A 27630-nucleotide genomic window follows, 5' to 3' on the forward strand; every position below is an offset into this window, starting at 1 on the left:
CTGGCGTTACCTGTGGGATTTCGAATTCCTCTAGGCTATTCTCTTCCACTATCGTCGTGGGTGCCACTGGTACTGTATAAATCTCTATAGATCTCCTCAGCCACTTGAACTATCTCATCCATATTAGTAACGATATTGCCGGCTTTGTCTCTTAACGCACACATCTGATTCTTGCCTATTCCTAGTTTCTTCTTCACTGCTTTTAGGCTTCCTCCGTTCCTGAGAGCATGTTAAATTCTATCCATATTATACTTCCTTATGTCAGTTGTCCTACGCTTGTTGATTAACTTCGAAAGTTCTGCCAGTTCTATTCTAGCAGTAGGGTTAGAGGCTTTCATACATTGGCGTTTCTTGATGAGATCTTTCGTATCCTGCGATAGTTTACTGGTATCCTGCCTAACGGTGTTACCACCGACTTCCATTGCACACTCCTTAATGACGCCCACAAGACTGTCGTTCGTTGTTTCAACACTAAGATCCTCTTCCTCAGTTAAAGCCGAACACCTGTTCTGTAGCTTGATCTAGAATTCCTCTATTTTCCTTCTTACCGCTAACTCAATGATCGGCTTCTTATGTACCAGTTTCTTCCGTTCCCTCCTCAGGTCTAGGCTAATTCGAGTTCTTACGATCCTGTGGTCACTGCAGCGCACCTTGCCGAGCACGTCCACATCTTGTATGATGCCAGGGTTAGCGCAGAGTAGGAAGTCTATTTCATTTCTAGTCTCGCCGTTCGGGCTCCTTCACGTCCACTTTCGGCTATCCCGCTTGCGGAAGCAGGTATTCATTATCCGCATATTATTCTGTTCTGCAAATTCTACTAATAACTCTCTCCTGCTATTCCTAGTGCCTATGCCATATTCCCCCACTGCCTTGTCTCCAGCCTGCTTCTTGCCTACCTTGGCATTAAAGTCGCCCATTAGTATAGTGTGTTTTGTTTTCACTCTACCCATCGCCGATTCCACGTCTTCATAGAAGCTTTCGACTTCCTGGTCATCATGACTAGATGTAGGGGCGTAGACCTGAACAACCTTCATGTCGTACCTTTTATTAAGTTTCACAACAGCGTGGTCCAGTCTGCTTGACCTAAAGTGCGGTTTTACAGAAATGTACTCGAGTACTCGGTTTCTGCTCAAATTTGAACTTGAATTTAGTACACATAACATGGGGCATCACAATCTGGTTCACGCGGAAGGCATCGCACTCAACTGTTCGGTCACAACCGCATCTTTAGGTAAATGCAATCGTCACAGTCGCGCTCGCATCTGCACCTAAGCAAGCGGCAATCCATAAGCAGTGCACTAACATACATTGCTACAGGTAACCTATCAAGTAGGACACAGCTCCTGGGTTGCTTTGTTTACATGCTCCATACGACAGCTGAAAGAAAGATGACTTGGACTAGCACAGAAGGGTGAAAAGCACGCGCTCGCATTATTGCCGCGGGTCCGTTCCGCCATTCGTGTTATCCATGGCCTAATGAGTAGCACCTTAGTCAGCAAGGTTACTTGTCAACTCATTATACCACTGGCGAAACACATTTCAACTGACCGAGAAGAAAAAGATGACGTCGAACTGGCCCAGAGCGAATTAACAATCGTCGACCCTATGCGATATGAACTGCACAAGTCTTCGTCTGCTTCTTCGCCGTTGCTTGCGAGCCTTGGCTCTTGTGTTGCACAGCAACCGGTGGAAAACCCTTTCTGTCGCACGACTGTAGGCCATCCACACTGCAACGAGCAAGTGGCTCCCGGTGAGTGGTCATAGAGAGGGTACGTGTCAACATAACCATTCTCATCGAAATTCAGAGGCGTGCCATTTACACGTACTTTCAGAAAATGTGAGTATTTTGGTTATACTACACTCCTGCTCGCCTTAAAAGCTGTGCAGAAGCACTCTGCTCAAATAGATACATTAATTGTTTGACTGCGTCCTGGTGAGTGAAAAGAGAGACGACAATGTCTTGCGCACGTAGAACTGGGTAGTCCTTGTGTGTGTGTGTGTGGGGGGGGGGGGGGTAATGTTCCAGGCTGCGGCCAACCGTGCATATATTTGTCCCAGAAATGCGTGAATGTAACGTCAGTGCGGAATGGGACTCCCTTCCACAGACCTCAATAACTGGGATGGCAACCAGTTTGTAGAGGATCAAAAATCGCCCTTGGCCAGCCATAGTCGTACGAATGTACAGTCTCAGGTTTCGGTTGCGACGGCAGACTGGTTGCGCTGGAGTTACCGAGAATGAAGTGCACCTTGTGGAAAACAACCGCAGTCACAGCCTGCCCACGGTCGACATTGCCTCCGATTACGCAGTGCGCTCTGCAAGATTATCTTCTCGTATCTTTCGCTAAGGCCTGTGTGACAGAATTGGACTTGGACGACGATGTCGCCGTTGTTCAGCGGTCGACGTAACACCCTACTGAACCTTCTACTGCCAGTTTCACCGGCAGTACACTTAAGGCGGTGTCGATTCTACAATGCTGTTCACGCGCTCCGAGGTTCGCTCGGCACCTCCCAGCAGCGGACAGTGACGACGACATGACAGTTGTTGAGGGAGTCGCCGCGCTCACTCGACGAAGAGCTGCTCGTGGACTCGCTCCTCAAAGTCGGCGAGCAAGTTGACGGTGAGGTCGAAGAGGCGCTCGCACTGCGACCGCCATCGCAGCGACGCCCGCCTGTGCGCGTCGAGGGCGCTGGGATGCGCTGCCTGCTCGGTGAGCTCCAGGAAGGCGGCGTGACGCTGGCACAGCTTGAGGCAGCCGCACAGCGACGCCGTGGCGCCGTTCACGAACAGGTTGTACAGTTCTGACTGCGGGCTCACAGACTGCGGCTGAAGCGACGACACCAGCGTCGCCGCCTCAAGCCCCACCGCCGCGACAGCCTGCGCAATTTGAAAAGTACAGTAAACTATTGGTTAACGCGAAATCGCTTTATTAGACCTATGGCTTTATTGTAAGTTCTACTGGGTCCCAACTGCATTTTGACTTTTTATATCGGATTATTCGAATTGGAGAGGCGCCTGACTCCGCTTTCTAGGAAGTGCGCTGCGGGAAGCCCACACAAGACAGCTTGGTGCAGCAAAAGCACATGGCGACACTTTGCATTTCTTCGCCTCAATCTGGACAAGCAAGGAGCGCTGCTAAACCCAGTCCGCCACGTGGCTGCAGGTCGTCGGCACTGTGGCGGCCGTAACCGACAGGTTGGACAGCTGATGACAGGTTTCATCATAATCGCTCTGTTACCATGTCAGCCTCATCGTGCATGGCTGTCTGTCACTATACTATGTTTGGAGCCTCCAAACTGTTGCATTTCACTCCCCACGTTAATGGGGATTATTCATAGTCGCTGTACCTTTAACAAACCACCGATTTTGACAAAAGCCCTTACTGTTCCGGTGATTTCCTTATTAGGAACGTTTACTGTACTCTGATTTCCGGCGGAACTTGCATACGCAAAAATTAGATAAATGGTTGTTCCTTCCTGTGGAAGGTAACAACAGATGACTAAAAGTGAGACTAAAACGTGACAAGATTGCGATGCACGACTTAAATACGTGGCGCCTTTTCTCACGCGGTTAATCCATGGATCATGTACAATATCAGAGCGGGTGAGGGCTGTACTAATCTTCACCAGTGGGCTGCTGATAACCGGTTTTCGAACTACAACGTTCTGCAATACAATCGTTGGCGGAGCAGGGAGTTCTGCGTCCGCACTTACGTTAAAGAACGATATACCGTGTGTCCCAGCTAACGTTATCCAAGCTGTTCGGCGGGGAAAGAATATATAAAAACATGGTGCATGATGCAACTATAAGACCTATGGAACTCGCCCGTCAGAGATTTAACAACCGAACATCGTAGGTCTTAACATTGTTATAGGTGGAAAGACACAGGCAAGAGAGACTATTTACACGGTGTTTACACTGGAGGCATACCACTACCGGCAGACAGTCGCTAGTGCCAGTAGCCCTGACACTTCATCGTCTTTATCGCGGCGGCTCGCCTCTTGAACAACTGTTGGTGGTATCGTAATATCATATTTTGCACCGTCTTTTTTGTAATATTTAAAAGCGAAGCTTTCTTTGCCTCTTTCCCGACTTTCCTGGCGCTGCTGCTGCTGTGGTCTTGCTCGCGTGCGCCGCTGGATTTCTTGCAACACCACCAAATGGCACTCGCTTTCGCGCATCCCATCATGGGTGGCGGCAATCTCATGGGTAGCGGCAAAGGAAAAGAAACCTGCCGTGAGTAACTACTTAAGATGAAAAAAAAGAAATCAGGAAAGAAACCATTTATGATAGCTCAAAGGGAAGCTCATCACTTTTCGAATCGAGGTCGGGATGCCTTAGAACACGCAGCTATAAAGCGAGATATAAGAAGGAAGAAGAAGCACGTGCTTGATGCGGTAAAGCTAGGGAAACGATGGAGCATGTTTTATTAGAATGTGAAGACGTCTGCCCAGTGGTCGATTTAGGCACCACTGCCCTCCTTGAAGCCATTGGGTTCAGCGAGAGCAGTGGAAAAGTAAACATGTCTGCAATAGAGATTAGTAAGAGGCGATCAGAAGATTGGTGGAAGTAAGGAAACGACAAAGAACGGAGACGTGAAAAGGCAAAGTTCGCAATAGGGGATCAGAAAATTTGGTTGTGGGAGTTCATAGGGTTTCTTTTTCTTTTTTTAGCCTAGGTAGGACATTAGGCAGTGTAATTACAAGAGCTTGGTGGCGCAACCCACCGCCCCGTTCCAAAGGGGACGCTCATAACATCCATCCATCCATCCATCCATCCATCCATCCATCCATCCATCCCAGGCCGGCGCCGCCATGGCAGCGTTTCAGTTTGTGCGTGTGGCACGTGCTGTCCTTGCGTTCCTGAAATGCAGGTGCTCGGCTGTCGAGATCGCGTGCTGGGCTGTGATAGTGTAAACATTGAAATAGTCCATAGCCTGAAGAGAGCGCTTGGAGCTTGGATCTCAACAGCGTGCAGGCCACGTGTGCAAAAGAAGCACATAGACTTGCCCCTGCAAAATGGCTCCAAAGCGAGCACTCAGCATCGAGGACACCCAGACCCGAAAGAAACGTCGCGCAGAACAGGAGCGTCTTCGCTACGCAGCGAAACCAGGTGCGGACCGGTAATGTATGTATACAGTGTATACATACAATTATATTAATGAAATGAATTACGTACAGCTCCGTATTTCAATTAAAGTTTAACACTTCTGCCACGGTGCGATGTGCCATGCGAGGCAATGATAATGTTCAACCCTCTCAGATATAATGAAAAATGACGCACAACAACGTCTCGAGCAAGCACGTCTCCCTGCGTGTTCTGTGGACTACGCAGATACACAGCAGTGGTGCACGCAAAGTAACGCTTAACATCAACTCGCCACTCTCGTATTGGACTAAACGCTGAGGAAATTACATATTCACCGCCAACATCACCACTAATAATCGTCAATCAAAGCAAACAGCATACAAAGCTTCGCTTACATCAATTCCCAAGGTGTGTGGAATACGCATCCTTTTTTTATATACTCGAACAGCTTGGCTAATGTCAGATGGGACACCCTATATACAACAATATATGCCAAAGAACAGCGACAACAGTTGACAAAAGCCCGAATTCCGTATCTGGTCAAGAACGCGGTCTATTACACGCTGTTCACTTCTAACTTAATGCATTACATCACACAAACTGACCGAATGACAGAATGACCGTCCAGACCGGCGAAGGCACTGAAAACACAAAAAGATCTTAAAATATGTGCTACGTCATGCAAACCTTCCACTATTCGACCGTCTGATCTGAATCAAAACCGAGGCTCCTGACAAATAATTACTGCACTTTTTTTAAAAAGCACGAAAAAAACTTTGTGCAGTTCGCGTGATATGCGACACTGCTATGCACTGGCAAATGCTACATTAAACGAAGGAAGCAGAGTAACAAGGGCGCAGTGAGAAAAAACGAGTGCTAACTTGCGGACGCTGGAGAAACGTGCCGAGGCGTGGCACAGTTACTGGTCACTGCGTGCCTAATCGCGGCTCAGCGGTGCTTTACAAATGTACAGTGTGGTCCGCTCGACAAGCGGAGTGCGAAACGGAACCCTTGGAGGCTCAGTGAATGCTGAACAAGTGGATAAAGCTGTGTCAGCAAATGGAAGCCTTCGTATACGCACTCTGGAAGAAGACATCCCATCGATATACTCGAGATTGTGCCACCGCTGAAACTAATGCGATAGCTGCCGTTGGACTCACCGCCCGACCGGAGGCGGGCACCCCTCCAGGGTGCCTCAGCGAGAGCTAAAGCGTAAAACATAGGTAATGTGGCCGTTCTTGTAAATGCGACCAGATTTCAAAGCCGGAATTTCGAGAAGTTTGTGTTTCAGAGGCGCAGATGGTGACGGATGGCTCTGCGTACGCCCGCTTGAGACAATCTCTAGAAACTGTCTTTTTATGTCCATTTTGCGCGATAACACATGTTTTGTAGGAGTGGCACGCAACCGGACAGGTTTCGTGATCGCCCAGCGTTACAGAGGCCCGGACGCCATCTCAAACCTATGCGCAAAAGGGCGCCCAAAAATTGGTTGCTTGGCTGACCTTGGTTGAGGCGTTGCAGGTAGCGGAAGCAGCCTTAGGAGTTCTTGAGAGAAAGCTGGTGTTGCAGTCCTGCCTTCTCAGTGGCTAACAGGTCACCTGGAAGATGTATGGGGCAGCTAACAAATCAGTCCAGCCGCATAACACCCAAAGTCGCGGCGAAGGACAGTTCAAAGGCCAAGCATAACAAACGGCAAGTAGTCGGTTCAGTGCGCACGGTCTCGGCTTGCTGTGAGAGCAGTCTTTCTTCAGGTGTCAATGTTGGCGCTTGACTATACAGAGACACGCAGATGGTAAGCAGTATACTGCGACAGTCCTTGATGCCCGGAAGGCAGAAAGGAGCAGCGATTAGGGCATGTTCAAACTGGCGTCCGCAATCTGTCATCACAATTGATTGACACTCTGAACGCAAAACCTAAGCAGAGACGAAGGCGCGTGATGTCGACTCTCCATTGTAATGTCGACTCCAGCAACCACCTCGTACCAGCGTGTAAAAGTGGCCACGCTGCTTAAGACGCAGCAATAATCATCCGAAGGAGCAAGTGGTCTCACTATACCAGCATGCATATTGTCGAACCTCTGGTTTAAAAACAGAAACGTTGCTGTGGCGCCGTATTGTGGCGGGTCACATTGGTCGCTTGGTACGTAAAGCAAGTGCGGGACCCCGTACTAACCTGCGAATTTACATTAGCCTAGACTTAGCGCAGTCACATGGGGTATTTAGTGGGCGCTATACCACGATGAGCAACGCCATGCGCAGATTGGCACACTGCGCGTCGGAGCACTGCGAGGATGAAGGGGCACTGAAGAGACGCGAACATGCCACACTACATTTGAGCAGGGTAGAGACAGATGAGCAAGCAGTAGAAGTATTTATTTCCATATCGCAAAATAAAGTGCGCAAACACGTGCTTGGAGTTCGGAATCATTGCGCTATGCCTTCTGTATGGTGTGCCATTCAATAGCAGTAGAGGTGGAACCAACTGCCGCCAGAGCTAAGAGGGTATCGGCGGCTCCGTTGACACCCTACTTGACCTGCCGCATTTCAGTGGTGAATGCGGACATGTACGGAAAATGCGGAGTCTTCCAAACCACGCGTTTCAAAATGTTGGGGCTGGAAACAAATCAGTCAACACTTGGAAACTGTGTCCTTCCAGTAAGTGGCGAAAGTGCCGAATGGTGGCTTACAAGGTGAGCAGCCAGAGACCGTGGACGCTGTAGCGTGTCTCGACGGATTGTAGCTTCCTAAAGAAATAACCAAGATGATATATGGTGAATGGCGCAGAAAAGCTAGTAAACACAGTATCAGCAATACAAAAGTTATTCGGAAACCGTCGACGATGATGTTCAATGCAAAAAAATAGTCAGAATGATCGAGTGAGCGACATCCCCCCCCCCTCCTCTTTGCCGCCCAACCCTGCAACTCGGCTGATCGAGAGCACAGTTCGGGCTTGACCGAGAGCAGAGAGGCGTACAGTTCCTAGCATGCCGAGCATAGCGTAGGTGGTACCAGCAGTCCCACTGGCTCCAATGGGCCGTTGCACAAGTGTCACGGGCAGAGAGTGAAGCACGTGGGCTCGAAGGTTGCAGGCGCTGCCTAGACGGGTGGAGCTAAGTAATGGCTATAATGTGGTCCTCAATGAAGGCCTCGCGGTCTCGTGGATCTTATCGGCGAGCTTGGCCAGGCGATCAAGCGTCGCATGGCGACACCAGCGACAAGGACGAGGCAACTAGGCTGGTGTAGGCGCTGTAAGAAAAGCTGTCTGAGCTGAACGCTGTGGACATCGTGCCTGCCAAGCAGCTGTCGCGTCCGATGAAGCATCTGATAAGAGCAAGTTCTTCGCTGGTCCAAAGATGTAAGCGGGCCCTTTCTGAAGGTGCGGTACTCGTTTGGTTCGTTTGAGGGGCTCGTATGGGTTTTCGCACAACGGCTCGGCGAACATGTCAGTGAGCTCGTTGACTGCCTCCGGTGACAGTTCCAAGGTCACCTTGTAATGCTGCGTTTTATGCGAGCTTATCTAGTGCAGGTGAAATTGTGCTTTGGCCAGGAGAAAGTAGACATGGAGGTTCTGCGTCTAAGAAAGCGTCAACTGAAATTGCATCTCTGCGATACTGTGGCGGCGAGAGCTTGAGTTCGCATAATTGTTGCTAGTTTCACTCATGTTCTGGTTTTAGATCACCACTGTAGAGCACGAAAGAATAGAATAACCACCACTGCAGGATTGATCAGTGAGCACGTGTACTTGCCCATATTTATTTCTATTTAATTGCAAAGGCATTAATGCCCCATTACGCGAACATACGGCGTCGTCACCGTCGTCCCCGAGCGATGGTAGCCATAATGAGCGATGACGCGAAGAGCAAAACACGTCAAAAATACTCGGATTGACGTCAAATTTCTCAGGGAGGTTCCTGCAAACAAAGTAAATCAACGCCTCTGAAAAGCAAATTTGGTAAATTTAGGTCAGAGTGGGAATCGAATCCGGAACTTCGGGGTGCGAGAAGAGCAAGCTTCTCCGACGGCATGGCGGCTCCATGGTTCTGGCTGACTAAAGCGGTTGCGTAGTGCTTCCGTCATTGGGCATGTCACGGCGCAGCCGAGCGGGAGGCGTATTTCGCTTTCCGCGGATGGTTCCACACGCGAGAGAGAGAAAAAAAGGAGGGCAAGGAGGACGGCGCAACTCCTGCCGGACGCCCTTGCACACTATTGGTTCTCGCCATGAGGTCACGTATTGCCTGCGCGGCTCTTCCCATTACTGCCGGCAACGGTCTACTAAGCAGCTGTCGCGCGCACGTGGTTTCCAGGCATCAGGGCGCGCCGCACACCGCGGGTTTCTTTCGATGGCGCCTTTCAGGCAAGAAGTCGTGATAGCAGCAGCATAAATTTTCATTTACGGAAGCTCTTTTCGCTACTTCTGGCGTGTGATTGACCGTAGCTCTTCAAAAGTGCCCTTTACGTTACGTGACGCGTGGGTGGTGTATATTCCAGTTTGACGAATGCATTACCCCACGCTAGTTCACAATTTAGTTGTGTCAAGCTTCGCGTATGTGGCTTCCACTCGTGTTTCTTCGCACCGCTCCGAGTGCCAGCTGTGAATTCAATGCCGTAAGGTTTTCAGGATTTTAACTACTGAGCGACACACAATCGCTGATGCACCCTTCGTCGACGTCGTTCTCCGTACATTAACTGGGTCGCGGGATCGTATCCCGGTCACGGCGGCCGCATTTCGATGGGGGCGAAATGCGAAAACACCCGAGTGCTTAGATTTAGGTGCACGTTAAAGAACCCCAGGTGGTCAAAAATTTCCGGAGTCCCCCACTACGGCGTGCCTCATAATCAGAAAGTGGTTTTGGCACGTAAAACCCCAAATATTATTATTACATTAACTGGCGCCACGATTCAAATGACTCTTACTGCGTTCGCGCCGACGAAGGACGCGACCGTACCACGTGCGTGAATGGTGCAGTCTTTGCGGGCGGAAAGTATGCTCGCGTCCACAATACCGGCGAATGAAGAAACGATTAGTTGTCGAGACGTACAGTGTACCAGTAATGCATATACCGGAGGCGCGTTCAGAAACTGGGAGTAACACTGAAAGGAATCTTATTTTTTAAGTTTGGGGGTTTAGTAAATTTAAGAATGTGCGACCATATCTCGGATTCGGGAAATGACGACCGAAACGAGCCTATCACGGTAGACGACGTCGCTCAGACGAGTGCAGGGCACGGCCCTGCTACGCATTTAGCACGGCCAAGAATTGATTAGTAGTAGCGCGATTATGATTTCGCCATCACTGGCACCAATGCAACTCAAAAAGGAAAGCGTATGCTTAAAATTAATAAGAACTTCATGCAGCTAGAATATCACTCGAGAATAATCAGCCTTATCTAATCGTGAATGCTTATCGCGAATCGTGAATGCTTATGTGAATCGTGAAACTAATCGTGAATGAATAGGGAGAATAAAACTTGTCCCATGTTATCAGCTGGCACGGCTCCACCGTCAGCCTCACACGTGCGATACCAAAATAAGATTCCCCAGATCATTAGTATATTAAACAATAAACCGTGGCCTTTAACGAAAATCGCAAATGGGGTTGACAACGAAAGGGGATCAGCATACGAACATTTTCTAGCGAATGTTCCTTTAACATGGCGATCACAAGCGGCTTACGTACGCGAAATAGCGTTGCCAGCGTAGGGTTTAGTATGCTGCTTCTAAGATTCTGTGTATTTTGCTTACGTTGTACAGCAGATGCCGCTGCGACACTTGCGTGGCTTGACATGCTAGCTGGTTGAATATTCGAACTTTCAAGTAAATTTCCTTAGTTCACTTTCAAATAACAAAAAAATTCACATTCAGTCAGGATATGCTTCCCAGTCGAAAATCCATGTCGTATTGGTAATCTGACTGTAGCTGGAGATCCACTCGTACGCGTCTTTGGCCGTGCAGAGGTCAACACGGAAGCACTTGACGCTCGCTGGGCAGTTCGAACTGGCGACCAGCTCGCACGTGAATGTCCTGGTGCCCGCCAGGCCAGTCGGATCCACGTTGGTCATAGAAACGAATAGATTTGTAATGTCTTCCACTGAAAATACAAGCAACCCGGAAGGCACATCTCCGTTCTGCAAGTATTATTGATCCACTAGCAGCGCGTATGAAACAGGTGACGCCCAAACAGGGCACCCAGCATCCGCACGCTCAAACAAAACGCGCGCGCGTGACGCCGTCGGCGAAAACCACGTGCGCGCGTCAGCTAGCTTAGTACGGGGTTGCCGGCAGTCACGGGAAGAGCCACGCAGGCAACACGTGACCTCATGGTGAGAACCAATAGTGTGCAAGGGCGTCCGGCGGGAGTTGCGCCGTCCTCCTCTCCTTTTTTTCACTCTCGCGTGTTGAATCTTCCGCGGAAAGCAAAATGCGCGAGCGGGAGCAGGTGGCGCCACGTCACAAGGGTATAAAATGGCCGCCCTGCCTCCCGCGCGTCACCTGCTCTTCGTATTCCACAATTGCTGCGTCTGCTGCGATGGACTCTCGACGCCAAAGTGGTCCGTATGTTTCCGGTCTGTGGCCACCATATACGTAAAGACACACACCGAATCAGCAGAAAAAAAAAACATTAATGCATGTCGCAAACATCAGTCCAAAACATTTCAGAACAGCGACTCTAATGTTTCCGCCTTTCGCCACGTGAGCAGCCTTCAGTGTGTCTGCCGAATTTTTTTACTCACTGATGTGAAACGTCACCGGACATTCGCGCCGAGGCTAGCCCTACAGCCACCTACTTCAAGGCGTTCAGTGCAGTGTCAGGCCTGTTTCACATGCTGCGACTGGAGAGTGATAAATTGATGCAGTCACATGCGTTCACATGCGAGTTTTGCAGGTCTCATTTCACACGACTGCGATTTCAACAATGCGGCTGGTGCAACGCCTAGGGCTGGTTGCTGCCAGGTTTTATGGCACAGGCCGCGTAATTTTTCATACATAATAAATGAATAGTCTGTTAGGATAAGATTGACCTGTCGAGCAAATAATACGCGTCTTGTAATTTAAAAATGCTTTGAAGTTTATCATTTGTTTTGGAGTGCCCGACAGCGGTTCCTGAAGGTCAGTGTGATGAGACACTGTGGACGTTCGTAGCTGGTCGTTCAGCGCTGTGTGTTGTCTCGCGCGCCTTCCACCGTGTCCTTCTGCCTGGGCTACAAAAATTAGATTTCTTATCAACAAGCCCATATAGCTACTCTCATCGCATATGCAGTATTCGGCATCCAGCTGCAGCCAAGTCGCCATGTCAGCACAGAGAGATCCTCGCGCTACTTATGCTTACAGCGTCGGCTTCTGAAGAAATTGTGTGACTTGTAATTGCGCATAAGGCGGTGCCTGCTCCTAGCCATATTGTTGCACAAAACGCAGCAGCAAGCTCCAAGCCGTAGGCACAAGTCTGCCCTTGAAGGAAGCCGCAAATTACCTGTGCTTGACTACTGAACGTGGAATGGAATTCGCGCTGTGAATTTCATTCTTAGCACTAGCCTGGCTCGTCCATCGCGGCGCGTGTGCTGTAATTGTGCATAAAGTTCCTCTCTGATTATTTCGAAAGGCGTAAAAGCCGGCACCGCAAAATTTTTAGGCGCTGTAGTCACTTGCGTGCGTAGCATCATAGCATTCTAACAGACAGTGGCGTCGTTTACCTTGTCGTGCTGCGTCTCGCGCTATTGGTATACTGTGAATCTGTACCAAAAAGCTTAAATCAATGTGCTGCAGTACGTAGTGCAGTGCCGTGGCCTGACGGAAAACATGAAATATGTTCTTAGGATCTTTGCTTCTTTAATCACAAAATAGAGCGCTAGACGTTTTGTGCTCGTAATGGCAAGAGCGTAAAGTAAGAAGCTATCGGCCAATCTTGTTGACATGCGTGGGGTACTAGGTGCTTCAACGCATATCTTAAAGTGTGCGTGAAAACCCAAGTTACGAAAAGACTGTGCAGCTGGAGTAAACGTTGTGGCTCCTTAAAGGGACACTAAAGGTTACTATTAAGTCAACGTGGACTGTTGAAATACCATCCCAGAAACCTCGAAACGCTTGTTTCGTGCCAAGGAGAGACTTATTTTAAGAGAAAATGCGTTCTGAAGCGTCCGCGTACCTCTAGCGCAGTTCAAATCGCCCGCCCTCCGATCGAGGAGAACTGACATCATGGTCTCATAGTGACGTTGCGCCATCGGTGAGTAGAACGGCGTCCGCAGACGGCGCTACGGCTTTTCTGCGCAAAACGCGAACGCGCGGCCAGAAACAGAGCCAAGACAGAGCCGACAGCAGAGCGAAAGCGGGAGTATCGTGGCTAGCGGAAGGAGAAACGAATTACGTCCCACGTTACGTCCCACGGCACACGGAGAGTCCGTTTTCGTTAAACTATAGGCTGCAGCGAGCTCGCAGCGTGGTCGGCGTGGTCTATGAGAAGCGAAGAGCCTTTTCGCACTCGCAACAGGGCATAAAAATGTGCGAATCGACGCAAAACTCGGCCTAGAAACGTGCTTCGCCACAGCCAGGGCTCAATACGACCCAAGCTGGCACGACCCAGATGTCGTTTCCCGCACCGCCACCAGGCGCCGCTACTATACCTCACACTCCAGCGCAAGACGCCCATAAGCTGGTACTTCATTCTATGACGCTAACTTCGACGCTCGTCGCAATGGACCCTGACACCGACAGATTGGCTCGCGATGGTGGGCTCAACTTCAGCGATTTGAGCACCGACGAGCGCGACCTGCTTCTGAGGGCTCGCACTGCCGGCGTCGTTGCGTACTACGACGGCGGCCTCGACACCGGCTCTCCGGAGCGGGAAAGCAACGAGGGCTTCCCACGACATCACATGGACGTGGCATTCTCGCTGCTTGTTCCAAATGAAAGTTTCGCGAGCAGAACCCTCACAGCACGACGCGATAACGAAACTACTGAAACTCCAAAGCGTGCGCGGCGCAGAGTCGAGCGAAAACGAAACCTTTCGAACACCCATATTACTGAAGGGTAACGTCAAAATGTTATTTTTTCCTAGAATCGAATAGACGTAGACAAGTAGCATTTTTTCCGGCTTATAATCGAATGAAATGATATTTTTAATACGAGTAGTTGAGTATTAGTAACACAAATTATGAGGAGACCTTTCGTCATCGGGCTAGTACCGGAATGTCGCTGGGGGGTCTCAAATCGTGTCATGCATTTACCTCAATTTCTCGGTTACTAAAGCTCTGTTCGCGATTATATTGACGCCTTAGACGTTCTAGAACATTGCCCTACCACTTTAACTTGAGTTTCTGGTAACCTTTAGTGTCCCTTTAAGTATAAATAAAAGCAAGCATCCCAGTCTGTTAAGGAAACCATATGCTTAGCCTGTATAAGAGCAATGTTGCAGCATGGTAATAACAGCCATTTCAAACTAGGTTCATCGACCAAAATAAGAAAACGCAAGGAAAGCCTCAAGGTTCAATCTAATCTGGATAGTATTAGCAAAAGTTTATGCCTGCTTCAACTGCCTGCATTAACCCAATGCTATAAACAAGAGAAACTCATTCCTTTTATTGCTGTTTAATAGTGGCCTGAATGCCAATAGCACACAACGTATTGTTCTTTCGTAGTCAAAAATGGAATAAAGTTTCGCTCTTAAAAGTTTCAGAATACAAGTTGTGAATTTTTTTAGCAGACCACGTTAAAACATTCAGGTATAGTGGTGGAAGCTTGGGCGTGTCGGTCGCAGTTCATGGCGGTGTCATGCGCCGCGCATGAATGGCTTCAGAAAAAGTACAGAGAAGAGCACACCAACTTCCAAATGATTTTTATTTTCTAGATGAGCACAGGTGTCTAAAAAGCAAAACTAGGGATAACAGTTAAGACGAGTCAACTCCTTATAGCACGGGCCCAGGATTTCCCTTCTACCCGGCTAAGTAATCACGCTGAAGACATGATAGTGCCATAGAAGGGGTGCTTATGCAGCAGTCACCGAGCTTACAAATTGCTTCTGCTTCTAGTATTTCACGTGTTAACTGGGACCGGTGCCTTGCCGGTACTACGCCCTGATCAAGAAGGGCGATACAACCACAATCGCGGCAGTGAATGCCGAGACGAGCCTGCACAGCACCATGCACATTGTTTGGGTGCTCACGAAGCCTGTCGTTGAGGCGTCGGCTGGTCTGCCGAACTTTTTTTCCAAGCTTCAGTGGAAATTTTCAGAGCACTCCTCACATCGTGGTCGTTTTTCGTGACTGTTTTCAGGCGCTAGAGCTGACATATGAATCGCCTTTTGATGACACTCTATGACTTTACGCTTTCAATGTCACCCATTCACGCTGTAGGATGTATGAGCCATGAAGTGGTAAACCACTTTTGCCTTTCAACTCGGCCCACTCAATTAAGGGGGGCATCACAAACATTTTCTTTGCCAACGCCCTCTTGATGGCATTGACAAAGCCCTGTGGGAGGAGGGGGGCAGGCCCTCAAATGGTCCTGCCGCCGTGCACGCAATGTATTTCAGCTTCACACAGAAGGTGGGACTTTTCGTAGGCGCTGGCTACTCGAACCACTTGCTTTCTGGGGCGCCGAGTAGATACTAAAGGTCGTCGAACGAGGCGACAAGCATGAAAAGCGTGATTGTAAAGAGCCGGGTAGACGTTCTGCCTTACGTACACAACATTTCGCGCAGGCAAGAAAAGATTAGTCAGCCCGCCAGTGTGAGGGTGTGCTTTCGGCATCTGAGAAGCTGCAAGAACCGTGCAAACAAGATAACGCACTTCGCGCTAACATGTCTTCGTGTTCTGTCCAGAGCAGGTCAAGTTTCGTCCCCTGCGCAGTGGGGGTCGTTTACTCGGACCCACGGACGTGCGGAAAGAGGCATGTTGGGCAGACCAGCAGACGTCTTAACTAGTCTCAACGACAGGCTCCGTGAGCAAACGAGACAATGTGCATAATACGGAGCAGGGCCACCACGACATTCACTGCCTCGATTGTGGCTATATCCCCTTCTTGATCAGTGCCTAGTACTGGCAAGGCACAGGCCGTAGTTAACAAGTGAAATACTACCAGCAGAAGCAATCTGTAAGCTCGGTGACTGCTGAGCAAGCACCCCTTCTATCGCAATTTCACGCCTTGGGAGTTATTACTTGGCCTGGTTGAGGGGCAATCATGGGCACGCACTATAAGTCAATTGACCCTTCTTTGTTATCCCCGGTTTTTTTTTAGACACCTGTGTAAATATACAGCTCATCTCGAAAACAAATTTAGTTGGAAGTCAACGCGCTTCCTCCCCTGTACTTTTCCTAAAGCCATTCATGCGCTATGCAGAACACCGCTATGATTCAGATATAGACAATAAAAGTGTGCACAAGCACAAGTACCGACTGTATCTATTTGTCTGGAGTGGTCGAGTGACCAGCTGCGGACTGAGCTATAGACCGTAGCTGCTACCTCGCGCAAACTGCTAGGTTCAACGTATGTTTCTCCTATAGCCCATAGACCCAGCAAACGGCATGACCATGCGTGTTGCCATTTCGGTGTGAACCTGTGCTTTGTTTGCGAAAGGTTGCGGCCATTTCGGCCAAAGCGTTATTCTGTCTGTAGATGTGTTTAAGATTCGCGTGCATCATATGCTGTGCATGCGTTTCAGTTCTGATTGTTGAGCTTGTAATGATGTAAACGTTTTTTATGTGTTGCACTACACTCAGTTATTCAAAGTTATGATGAAATGTACAAAGTCCTATTATGTGCATGTGTTTCTGTCCTGGTTCTTGAACTTGTAGTGATGTAAACGTTTTGTAATGTATTGCACGACAGTCATTTATGCAACTTTGTGTTGAAATGTACAAAATATGGCCACCCAGTGGTGGCCGAGGTAGCCGGCAGTATCTGCAAAAACCAGGATACAGATCCAATGGACTTCTTGTAATCGACATGAGGCGAAGCTTTCATGCAATGGTCAAATAAATTCTATAAAACTGACTGCAATGTGTGGAATTGTCCCTATTTTCATCTGACACAACACGGACTCATATGAATGTTTTCATAGGCGCCGCCCAGGTAACAACTTAAGTATCATGTAATATGTATACATAGATGAGTGAACTCACCTAAGAGTCAGCTCACTAAGACTCGGGCCGATCCGTGAGGCCGAGTTCGTTACAGTAGGCGGAGTAGAATTTTGATGAATAGGATATTGGTTGAGTCTGAGCCCAGTGAATTCGGCTGCGTAAAATTTTGTAACTCTGAGCTCGAGTGGAGCTCGGCTGAGTAGAATTTTGGTGAGTCTAAGTCAGAGCAAGCACAGTTGAGTAAAATTTGATGAACCTGACTGCGAGTGAGCTCGGCTGAGTAAAATTTTCGTGGCTGAGCCAGAGCAAGCACGCCAGAGTAGAGGTTTGGTAGAGTCTGGGTGAGCTCGGTTACGCAGAACTGGTGATTCTGAGTCCGGGTGAGCTCGGCAGAGTAGAATTTTTGTGGTTGGGCACACACATGTCGTTAAATCGCATAACAAAATAGATCACTAAGCAGCTGCATCTCACCATCTGAAAAAAGCACGATTCAGATTCACAAATGCCATGATGTCTTTGTATAGCTTGGATTTTGCAGGATACTTTAATTATAAAGGCAGTAATTACAGGATATGATTATCTGAGCTTATACAGTAATAGGTGTAATTGCATACCCATTAACAACATTCGTTCCGGCTTGTTTAGCAAGGTGTATGACTCGTGATACGTGTGGACGCTTGATCCGCAGTGAACGTACAAGAACCGCCTGCAATTGAAAGGATGCTATCATTTGTACGAAGGGATGAAACTGGCTGATTTCACTCAAATATTTTGATTTGTTTTCGTTTAATGTTTGTCTACTGTTTATAAAACAAGGTGAAAGCCTGATTTCCACGTTGTTGCAAGCGTTTTACACGAGGTAGAGAGAAAGGAACGAAAGCAAGGTAGGGATATTTATGGCGGAGTAGCTTATTATAATAGTGCTATATATGTTACGACCAGAATAAACAAAAGAAATTCAATGCGTTCGTATAAGTGCAATATGCAATCACGTTTCAAAGTGGGTGTCAATACAGGTGCAGTAAGAATACAGTGTGAAACATATTGAAGGTTCATTATTTTCTTTGCAGGAGAAGGTTATACATCAGAAAAAAAAGACAATTGACGATGATGTTTATTACTAACCAAACAGTTAATAATTCTGTTGCAGAAAATTCATTACGACATAGAATTTGCACCCTTGCTTTACGAGTTCGCTAAGCAATACCATCTTGAAGCGAAAGTCATAGAACTTTGAAATGAGACGCTGAATTGACCAGCAAAAATACGTGCGAAAGCCGACACGAACAGCTTGCAACTAAATGGTGGCGCGCACAGCGAGACCTTAAAACGTCAAATAATGTATGCTGTCGTGTCACATTCCTTAAATAAAACATTTGACCCTAGTTGCGTATTCTTCGAATTGCTCTGTACGGGTGAGACAACCATAATCAATGTGGCCGTAAAAGCATACCGCGTTACAACTATGGCAATTTAGTTGATCGTGAGTAGCTTGTAAGCAACAAACCAGACAATTCAGGGGACGTCCGAAGGCCATGTATTAATGTGAGGGGCACCTCGTAGTATTTACAATTCGCAGCGCGTTTCAATAACGAACAATAATTAAACCTTTCGCCCGCACTGTTCTCCATTTTGCAATTCAGGAGTGGAATTTGTTTCCGAGATCAGTAGCTGACGTAGTCAATTCAGTTAAATTTTCAGATGCACTCAAGCAAATTCTTTCGCTTACCAAAAGAGCGCTAACCTAACACCAGTACACGAGCGCTGATAATGCATTCTCAATCAACCTAGTTGATTGTCAGCGCCCGTGCTGTGTTCCCATAGCCATGTTTGTGTTGTTTGCTCTGTATGTCGATGTCCCACCCTCTAGCCCAAATTAGTACTCCTGTGTCGTGTTCGTCACTTCCTTCTGTCGTCATTTTACTGTTCACCTTACACACAGCTACATTTTGCGTTGCAGCCCTGGAGAACATCTGACATAAGAACATCAAATCATTCTGATGCACCCCCCCCCCCACCACACACACGTTTACCTGTTATCACGAGTTTTCTCAGTGAAGACTTGGCAGCCTTGAATCATCGTTCAGGCCTACCGAACTGCAATAGGGCTTGTATGGCAGCAACTAGGAGGCAGCCGAAGCTGTGCTACGTTGTGTAAACTAAATGTGCATAGAGTGCAAAGTCAGTAGCCACACTCGTGATAATACCTGTGTAAAATCTGAGAACCACGTATTAGATAAAAGGACAAAACTGCGTTAGAATGCTACTATATTAGTGAACAGGGCTATTATTGTATAACGTTATGCATCAAAACACAAAGCTAACTAATAATGATAATTTACGTGTCATGAAATATACCGTCGAAGAATGAAGACTGCGGACCGCGCCTACAGAGAACACGATGAATATCGTCGAGCTCAGCAGGTAGAACCAAGAAGTGAGTGACGCACTACAATTCTCGAACGGGGAAATTTAGATGCTCCTTCCCACTTGGAAGTTGCACGCACATACTACAGCGGAATGCAGCGTTTTCTGTGGGGACGTGGTACGGAAACTAATTTTGCCGACTGTACATCCCGCAGAAGCGAAAAGTAAAAGCTGCCGAGAGAATCGGCAGCTTCAAACTTCTATGAGCGCGAAAACACAAGGGGAGTTTGCAAGTGCAACATATGACAGGACCATTTACAGCAAAGCTTTGCGGCGTCCGCCGGCGAAAGCCGCCGGAGTGAGGTGGCAGACCTCCTCCCCCTCTCCTCTCACTGCTCTGGAGAGGGGGAGAAGGTGCTCATAGAAGCACCCTAGTTGTCTCGGTGTCTGGCAGGCCGTGGGTAGGCCTTACAGCCAATCATCTGGAGTGGACCAACGCGGTAGGAAGCGGCGGGAATAGACTCCGGGCCACATCTCTTGCTTCTGCGAACCATTTCACATCCCTGGTAGTAGGCTCGGCGCAATCCGAGGCTATAGTGAACTCTTGAGGTGGCCACGCTTGCAGGCATTGTTGCTAGACTGAGAATTTTGCACGAGCTAGCATTGCAATGCTACACATCAGGGCCCGTTTTATGGTTACCACATCCGAAACCAGAGGGCACGGAGTAACAAGTTTCAATTGACAATCAAGGAACAGCAAACAATGAAGTGTGTGTTAGGGGACCGAAGTGGTCCCGTGATGATAGCGTTGGTGAAAACGCGCAGCTGGTCGCCGGTGTCTGCTACGACTCATCGCGAAGAGCTGCAGCAACGCAGCTTACATCGCAGCCTCGAAGTGGCCATATGGCCAAGTAGGTGGAGCACGCAGCCGGCATTGGTCAATCTACTGCAGAATACCAATACATGCGCCTGCTATAGCGGTGGCTACATATTCACAGAACGCAGATGTATAGCAGCATTCATAAAGAATCGGGTACAGTGAAGGAGTCGCACCGGATATAAAGAAGCGCTTACAAAGTCTTGGGTACATTTCAGGCAGCGATGAACTAAACCCGACGAACTTTTCGAAGGTTCGGATAGCTGCCTTGTACAGCTTCGCTGTTTTACGTATCAGTTGCTCGGATCTGCCAATCCTCTAGATTACCTTGGACAGGTTGAGGAACACGTCGGCGACCAGAGTCCGCGTGGCGGCGGCCTGCGCCCGGTAGTCCATGAGCAGCATGCCGACGCGCACGTCACCGGGGGCGGCGGCGCCGCTCGCTGGCGCGTCCTGGCGCTGCAGCGACTCGAGCAGCGAGTCGAACAGGCCCGTCGTGTCGCACCAGGAGACGCCCACGGCCTCGGCCAGCAGGCTGAGGAAGTGCGCACTGCGCAGGACGTGCAGTCCGTGCAGGCTGCGCGCCAGCTTGGCCCAGCGGGAGGCCATGCTCCTCCGGCTGCTGCCTCCGAAGCTGATGCGCCTGGTGTACCGCGATGCTGACTCTGGCGATGGGGCACAGCTGGCTGACAGTGGTGCTCGGCCTTCAGATCATGGCATGTACCTACAATTGGAGGAGGGAGGAGGTACGAGCGATGAGTCGGGTGGTTTTTTTATACGCACTTATGATAAAATTAGAAAAATTTCCTTGAAAAAGATAAAATCGTGAATAACCGCAATTAAAAAGCGAGATGCGTTGGTGATTATATTGCAAAAAAGTTTAGAATCACGGCTGCCTCATACCCACTACGGACGGTTGGCCAAATATTGAATAGATTATCCGCCTGATCAAGGCAAATGCATTTTCACGATTTTTATATATTAAGCATCGCTTTTCCCACCCCTGTCCCTCTTCTGGCACAACAATCACAACGGCAAGCCGGGCCGCCGCTTCGTCGACCCGCAAGGTCAATGAAGCGATTCCTAGAAGCTAAAATTCCTAGAGCAATAAAGCCAGCAGATCCCACGTCCTGTGGGAACCGTTGTTATGCGAAGCAGTGTGCGGGGAGCCTACCAATGTAATGATATGATCATAAGGGCACCAAGATGTAGGCGGCTATTTCACGACCTACTTGACACACATCTGATGACCTATCATTTATGTTCATCGTACACTCTTTTCATACTATGCCAGTTTTGGTACATATCAAGTCAACGAAACAACCATGAGAGTACCGAGACGTAGACGGCTGTTTAAAGACCTACATGACACATGTAATGACATTCATGTAATGACCTGTCATTTATGTTCCTCATGCACTCTTCCCATTCTATGCCTTTTACGTATACGTCCGCATCGTTTGTTTAGGCATAACAGCGTCAGAACAGAGAGCTGGGAGGTATTGTGCAAGTGTCCACTTAGTGGATATGTCCAGTTCGTCTGCTGCTGGAGTCATGATTGGCTGGGCTGGCGTACGCGTCAGAAGAAGACAGGCACCCCCAGCCAATCAGCACTTCAGCAGCACACGAAATGGACACGTCGACTACGTGTACACTTGCAGAATAGCCTCCCTAATATCAATAACAACAAAACATGCCTAATATCCTACCCCCGCCATGAGATGAGACTAAGCAATGGCTGACTTTACCATTTATTTCTTGCCTTCGGGATGGAGAGCAAGTAACAAGCCTGAATTAGGATCGAAGCGGGCTCATGTGAGGGATCATGTGAGGCAGCGTGGCTCGTGGTGTAAAATCCAACCTGCCCAGTGTTGGCAGACAGAGTGCATTGATTATGCTTCTTTATATAGATACCTTGTGCTAGAACCTAAACGAATACCTGCTCTCTGTGTGAAATAACATATTCATGATAGAAGTAATTATAATTGATGTGAAAGTAACAAATAGTCCTTTTTTTAGGCACACCTTGATTAGTTTTGAGCTTTCTTGGGCCCTTCTGTACCTGTGACGGAGAGGAGGTTCGATGACGAAACCAGCAGGAAAGGAGTTGCGCTACCTTGAAAACTCGTTTTACTGAGAAACCTTATCTCTAGCGTGGCATTGACGTCCCTGTACGACCAGCCAGCGAGGTTCCCACACATCAGTGCCTTTCCCTCTTCCCCGGTGACCTAATTTCGGTCCTCTTGCCCCGCCTCCGTGGCAGCCGTCTCCTCTTCGCTGTGGTGCTACCCTCTCCTGATTTTATCAGTAGAGAAAGTCCTGTCGCCGATCATTTCATGTTTATCGAAATACATGTCCGACATCTGTTGACCGATTCGGCACGATGACGAATGTTTATGTCGCTGCGAAGATGAAGCAGTGTCATTTGCCGTTATTCGTATTACGCGTTTGTTTTACTCCTGTGCACAAGTTCCCCGCTAAAAAGTGGTATTCTTATGGTTTATCTTGTCACCAGGTGTTTCTGTTTGTGCAGTCATCCCTGTCGTGTGACAATGTGCAGTTAATTCATTGTTAGATCTTTTCGGCGTTTTGATTTAAGGGTTAGTCCGGCGTCGCGCTGACATCTGCAAGCTTCTTCTGGTTTGAACTGATCTTAGTGCGTCTGGGGCCTGCATAGCGGTCCCCATTGGTTTAATTTCCCATGAAGAGAATGATTTTGCTTGCTGCAGGCGAGTCTCATCTCATGAAACTTGCCCGGAAATGCAGCCTGCGAACGCCGTCTTTAGGATCGGGTTTAGTACGCGTAAAATACATATAGATGTGTTATTCAGTGCGTCACCATTAAGAAGCGCAGCGCCAGACAGGTGAATTATGCCAGGTTCCCCATGATAGACTTGAAAAAGGGGTATGCAAAAGCATTAGGTGGACTCCAAGGAGATTTGAATCAATATTTTTTTTTAGAAATGTATGGCTGGTGGCTTGTTTAGGGACTTTTTTATTCAGGGGTGAGAGGGGACTGAATAAAAAAACAGGATTATATTAGCCTCCTTGGCGTAAAGCCAAAGAACAATGAAGTCTTCTTTGACAGGACGTTATGTCCGGAGCGCGCTGTTCGGTGTTCTGCCTTGTATTTATTTATTTATTTATCTGTTTATTTATTTATGTATTTATTTATTTCACAGTGTGCTGCAGGCCAGCTTGCCCAAGCAGGAGTGAGCGTATGAGTGAATTGATCTTTCAAGTCTGGTGTGCTGCTGCCGTGTCTGAAGCAGGTTACTCTGGCTGCTGCTCAGCTGTTTTAGGGCTGTCGCTGCTGGGTATTCTTTTTTTTTTTTTGAGACCGAATCTTTTTTGACGAGGTCGGATCGATTTGGCGGTTCGTGAGATGTCGGTCTCTAACCTCTTTCGCAACATAAATTACATGATTTTAGGCCTTTTCGTGCACGTAGCGTAACCAGAAGGGCTCCAAAGTTAAGTTTAAAACAAAAAAACGCACCAAGTTAGCATAGAGTTATGTACTGAACAGTAATACTGCGTAATTACCGAAAAAAATATCGAACTAGATACCCGATGCGCTCGCTCAAGCGACATGCACTTAAGACCGCAACCGTGAATGTGGCTTTACTAAACAAAAAATCTGCGCCGATACTGCGGATAGTGTGGTGTAGAAATATAAGCCGATCCCGAAGCTAGTGCAATCAAAAAGGAAAATAAACGAAAGGTTAAGACCTATAAGCGTAGGATGGTGCTCAAAGAGGGTAAGGTGGCGTAGGTGAATTTAAGGCGATAGAACAGCTGATGAAATCGCAGAAAGACAAAGTCCCTTGAGGGAGTCTATCTTCCCTTCTGTGTGACAAACCTCTCAGTGGCGTTCATAATAATAATAATAATCATCATCATCGTCAGCCTAGCTACGCGTTCAATTGGACATTAATGCCTTCGCGTTCACAACTATGAAGAAGTGCTTAGCCGTCCTTGGATTTTTTTTTTCATATGCCTGTAATTCGCTACTTTCAGCTGAGGCACACAGGCGGATTTACATTGGTTTTCAATACTGCCACGTAATATAGCCAAAGGCTCCGAGGAGCTGCTACATCAATGCTGTCTCAAACAGCGTCTGTACCTCTCATGGCTCTCCCCACTGCCTCCATCTCATTTTTTTCCTCCAGTACGTGTCTACCCTACACTCGAAGCAGGAATGGCGGAACGCTGTGCATAGACCGCTTGTCTTTTATACCTCTTTTTAACTATTTGGAACGATGAACGCAAATGATAACTTTTCTGGGCAAAAATAATTGCTCCGGACTCGCTACTTGTAAGTATACGAGAGGCAGAGAGATTGTGAAGATGAAAAGGCGCTATTTCCTGCAACCCCTTAGGAAGCACGCAGAAGGGCAGGGTGGTATAAAGAAGAAGGAATCGAGAGGACGTCGAGGCGTTCACAGAGGCCTTGGCTGTCGGCGGCAGATGGGCGACTATCTTTCGCAAGTTACACGACAGCCTCGTGAAAAGAACAAAAGGACTTTGAGCGAGCAAACAGCTTTCTTCCGCTCTTTCACCCGTTTACGGGGCTTTCACCACACTTGGCACCGATGGAATGGGCAGGTGCTCTCGAGGACGACTGCAAGTTGGCCAAGTCGGAACGGATTCAACAGAGATTTTTGAGTAGAGCCCTGCTTATACTCCGCTCTCCTTACATTTTCATGTGCACCGGCGGCTGCTTGAATTACGTTGATCTCGCTTAGGCGCGCGCTCACAGCTCGGCTCTAAAACAGCAAAAAAAACCAAGAAGACGCACCTTGCGGGCAACGTTCTGCGTTCCGCTGCCGTAGTGAGCGTTTGGCTCAGCGCCCACTAGTGTTCCCGCTGAGCGGCTGTGTGCAAGTTAGGAAGCGCTGGTCTGAGTGAACGCAAAGCTGCAAAATTGCGGCGGAACTCATCTCACGATGACTGTCGACGGTACTGCGTTACTACTGAATCACTATAGCAACACCATCAAATCGAGGTATGTATGAGCAGTGCGCCATAGAGGGACTCCTCTTCCGCACTTTTCTAAAAACACTTGGCGCCATCTAGCGCCGCCGCGGCGAAGTTTGCGTGTAACCTCCGAAATGCGTTGCGCGCAGGTGCGTGGGAACGCTGAAAGACGCGCCATGCGGTAACCAAGCTCCTCTCTCGAGCTCCTTTCCGGACACGCTGCGCCATCTAGTAACACTGTGGCGAAGTCCGCACATGGCCTCCGAGACTAAAAGCGTGAGGCGCCGGTGCCCGCGAACACTGAGAATTGTTCCCTCGCTTGCCGCGCATTCAGTGCAACATACTCAGTCGGTGAGAGGTTCATTAGAGAGTTTTAGAATTGGGGACAGAAGCTTTAGGACCTCCAAGCCGCGTTCGGTTGGCTGCTCTTGGGTTTAGAGGAGCAGAAGAGTTTGGGAATTGTGTCCAACCCAGATATCGTTGGGTCGAACGCTCGTGATGCTTCAGTGGCGAAAAATAAAAAGCTGCTTGAAAGCAAGAAGGAAGAAAAGTTTTTCTTACAAGGAAAAACGAACAGGATGCATTTTTGAGCAAAAATGGTGAACGCTAAAATGTAATGAACGTAATCATTATTTTATTACTATGAATGAGCATGCTGTTGTCAAGCCAAACCACCTTGGGTCGCCCTCGCGAGTGACCCAAGACGGATCGGAGACCCGCGCCTCGACTTTTGGTTGTTGGGTGCAAGGACCCAAGACTGGCTTGGGTTCTGCACATGCGCGCTTGCGGCCCACAATTTTCTTGGGCCCCAAAGCCGCTTGGGTCCGCAATTCTAGAACTCTCTATTGAAGAGCGGCACGTACGTACCCAGTGCATTTGTAGCGCAACCTGATAATGCACGGGGTTGCTGTATTTCAGGAACACTTGTGACTTGGGTTCGATACCGCTATGCATCGGACAAATTTAAGGCATCTTTTTCGTCATTGTAGAGCAGCACGTTCACAGTGAGACACACCTTGTACCCAAGTTCGCATCAAAGAGGTTCATTAAAGACTATCACAGACCGAATGACACATACCCACTACTCCAAATAAGCGTCGAACAGTTTCTTCCCACAGTGTTATCTACCCAGTGCAGCATCTACAGCGACACAAGTCGGCGTGAAAGAGGTGCGCTGAAGAGCGGCACGGTACGTACTCATTGCCACATACTCAGACAAGTTGGCCCGATGGTTGGTTTCGAAGCCTCTTACCTCAGCACAGCATCCCTATGCGCTACCCATTCCACGACTGAATACCTAGGGACCCAGGTAGGCGGGAAAAGGGTTAGATACACACACTGATTATCATCGTAGATACATAGATGCAGACATGCTGGCACGAATTTAGGCGCTTAGAAATAAACGGGAGACCACGTACACGTGATAGAAAACATTTATAAGACAAAAATGAGCAAGCCAGAAAAGTGACAAATAAATGCAACAAATATTTCTATAAATACCCGCCAAATAACTGACGGACAACAAAGCAACGCGCAGGCTATAGCGTCTCAGTTGCCGATAGGCTGAAAAGCAACGCGCCACAGGCGTCGCCCTCTCTCGCTGTCGTTGACGGGATTGGTTTCCATAGTGGCGGCAGGGCACCCGGAACCAGTAGTGCGCCGGGTCACTGACGTGGCCTGTCGATTGCGTCGGTGGCACTGGGCCGTTGCAGGTGATGGCTTCACGGGGCTGCACCGAGGCCGTGGAGATCTCCCGCAGCGCCGTAGCCGGCGCCGAGGAAGTGGACGTGTCGCCGGCAAACTCTCTCACGTACTCTCTCCGATCCGGGTCCCCGATGAATCCTGGTCACGTCTGCGCATCACAACTGGCGATGCGTCTGCACCAGTCTATGCTCAAGTCAGCAATACCAGCTCATTTCTCTCCGGTCGCCTTTCCTGCCTGCTCTTCCGGGCTTCACGCTCTTCACGAGCCTTCTCTTGAGATGCCTTCTTTTTTGTCTTCGTTTCTCTTCTGCCTCAGTACATTCCCTCTTTCTGCTGACTGGCGTCGTTGTCTTCTTCACCAGAGATGCACGTTGCTCGCTTGTGACTTATGACATAGGCCCCCTTTCTTAAAGTTTTGTTTCAATAAACTGCTTCTTGCTTGTGTTGCAACACGGTGTAAAATGTTTCAGCCAAAATGTTCACACTGTGCACAGCGGTCCACAGTTCCACACCACATCACTTCACATCCAACTATGTCACTGTACCCG

General features: G+C 48.5%; 1 protein-coding gene across 1 annotated transcript; it reads right to left on the bottom strand.

Moving 5' to 3' along the window:
• Nucleotides 1-2018: 2018 nt before the first annotated feature.
• On the bottom strand, nt 2019-21010 carry LOC142559354 (uncharacterized). Its single transcript, XM_075670966.1, has 2 exons — nt 20729-21010; nt 2019-2875 (listed from the first exon to the last, which is right to left on the bottom strand). Exons 1-2 carry the CDS (start codon nt 21008-21010, stop codon nt 2561-2563), a joined length of 597 nt encoding a protein of 198 aa, XP_075527081.1. The 3' UTR covers nt 2019-2560.
• Nucleotides 21011-27630: the final 6620 nt, after the last annotated feature.

The sequence above is a fragment of the Dermacentor variabilis genome, chromosome 10 (assembly GCF_050947875.1).
Source record: "Dermacentor variabilis isolate Ectoservices chromosome 10, ASM5094787v1, whole genome shotgun sequence".
Classification (NCBI taxonomy): Eukaryota; Metazoa; Arthropoda; class Arachnida; order Ixodida; family Ixodidae; genus Dermacentor; species Dermacentor variabilis.

Coding starts and splice junctions, on each gene's coding strand:
- LOC142559354 (XM_075670966.1), bottom strand. CDS start 21,010: ATGGCCTCCCGCTGGGCCAAGCTGGCGCGCAGCCTGCACGGACTGCAC. Junction 2,876..20,728: donor TGTTCCTCAACCTGTCCAAG/GTAATCTAGAGG, acceptor CAAATTGCGCAG/GCTGTCGCGGCGGTGGGGCT.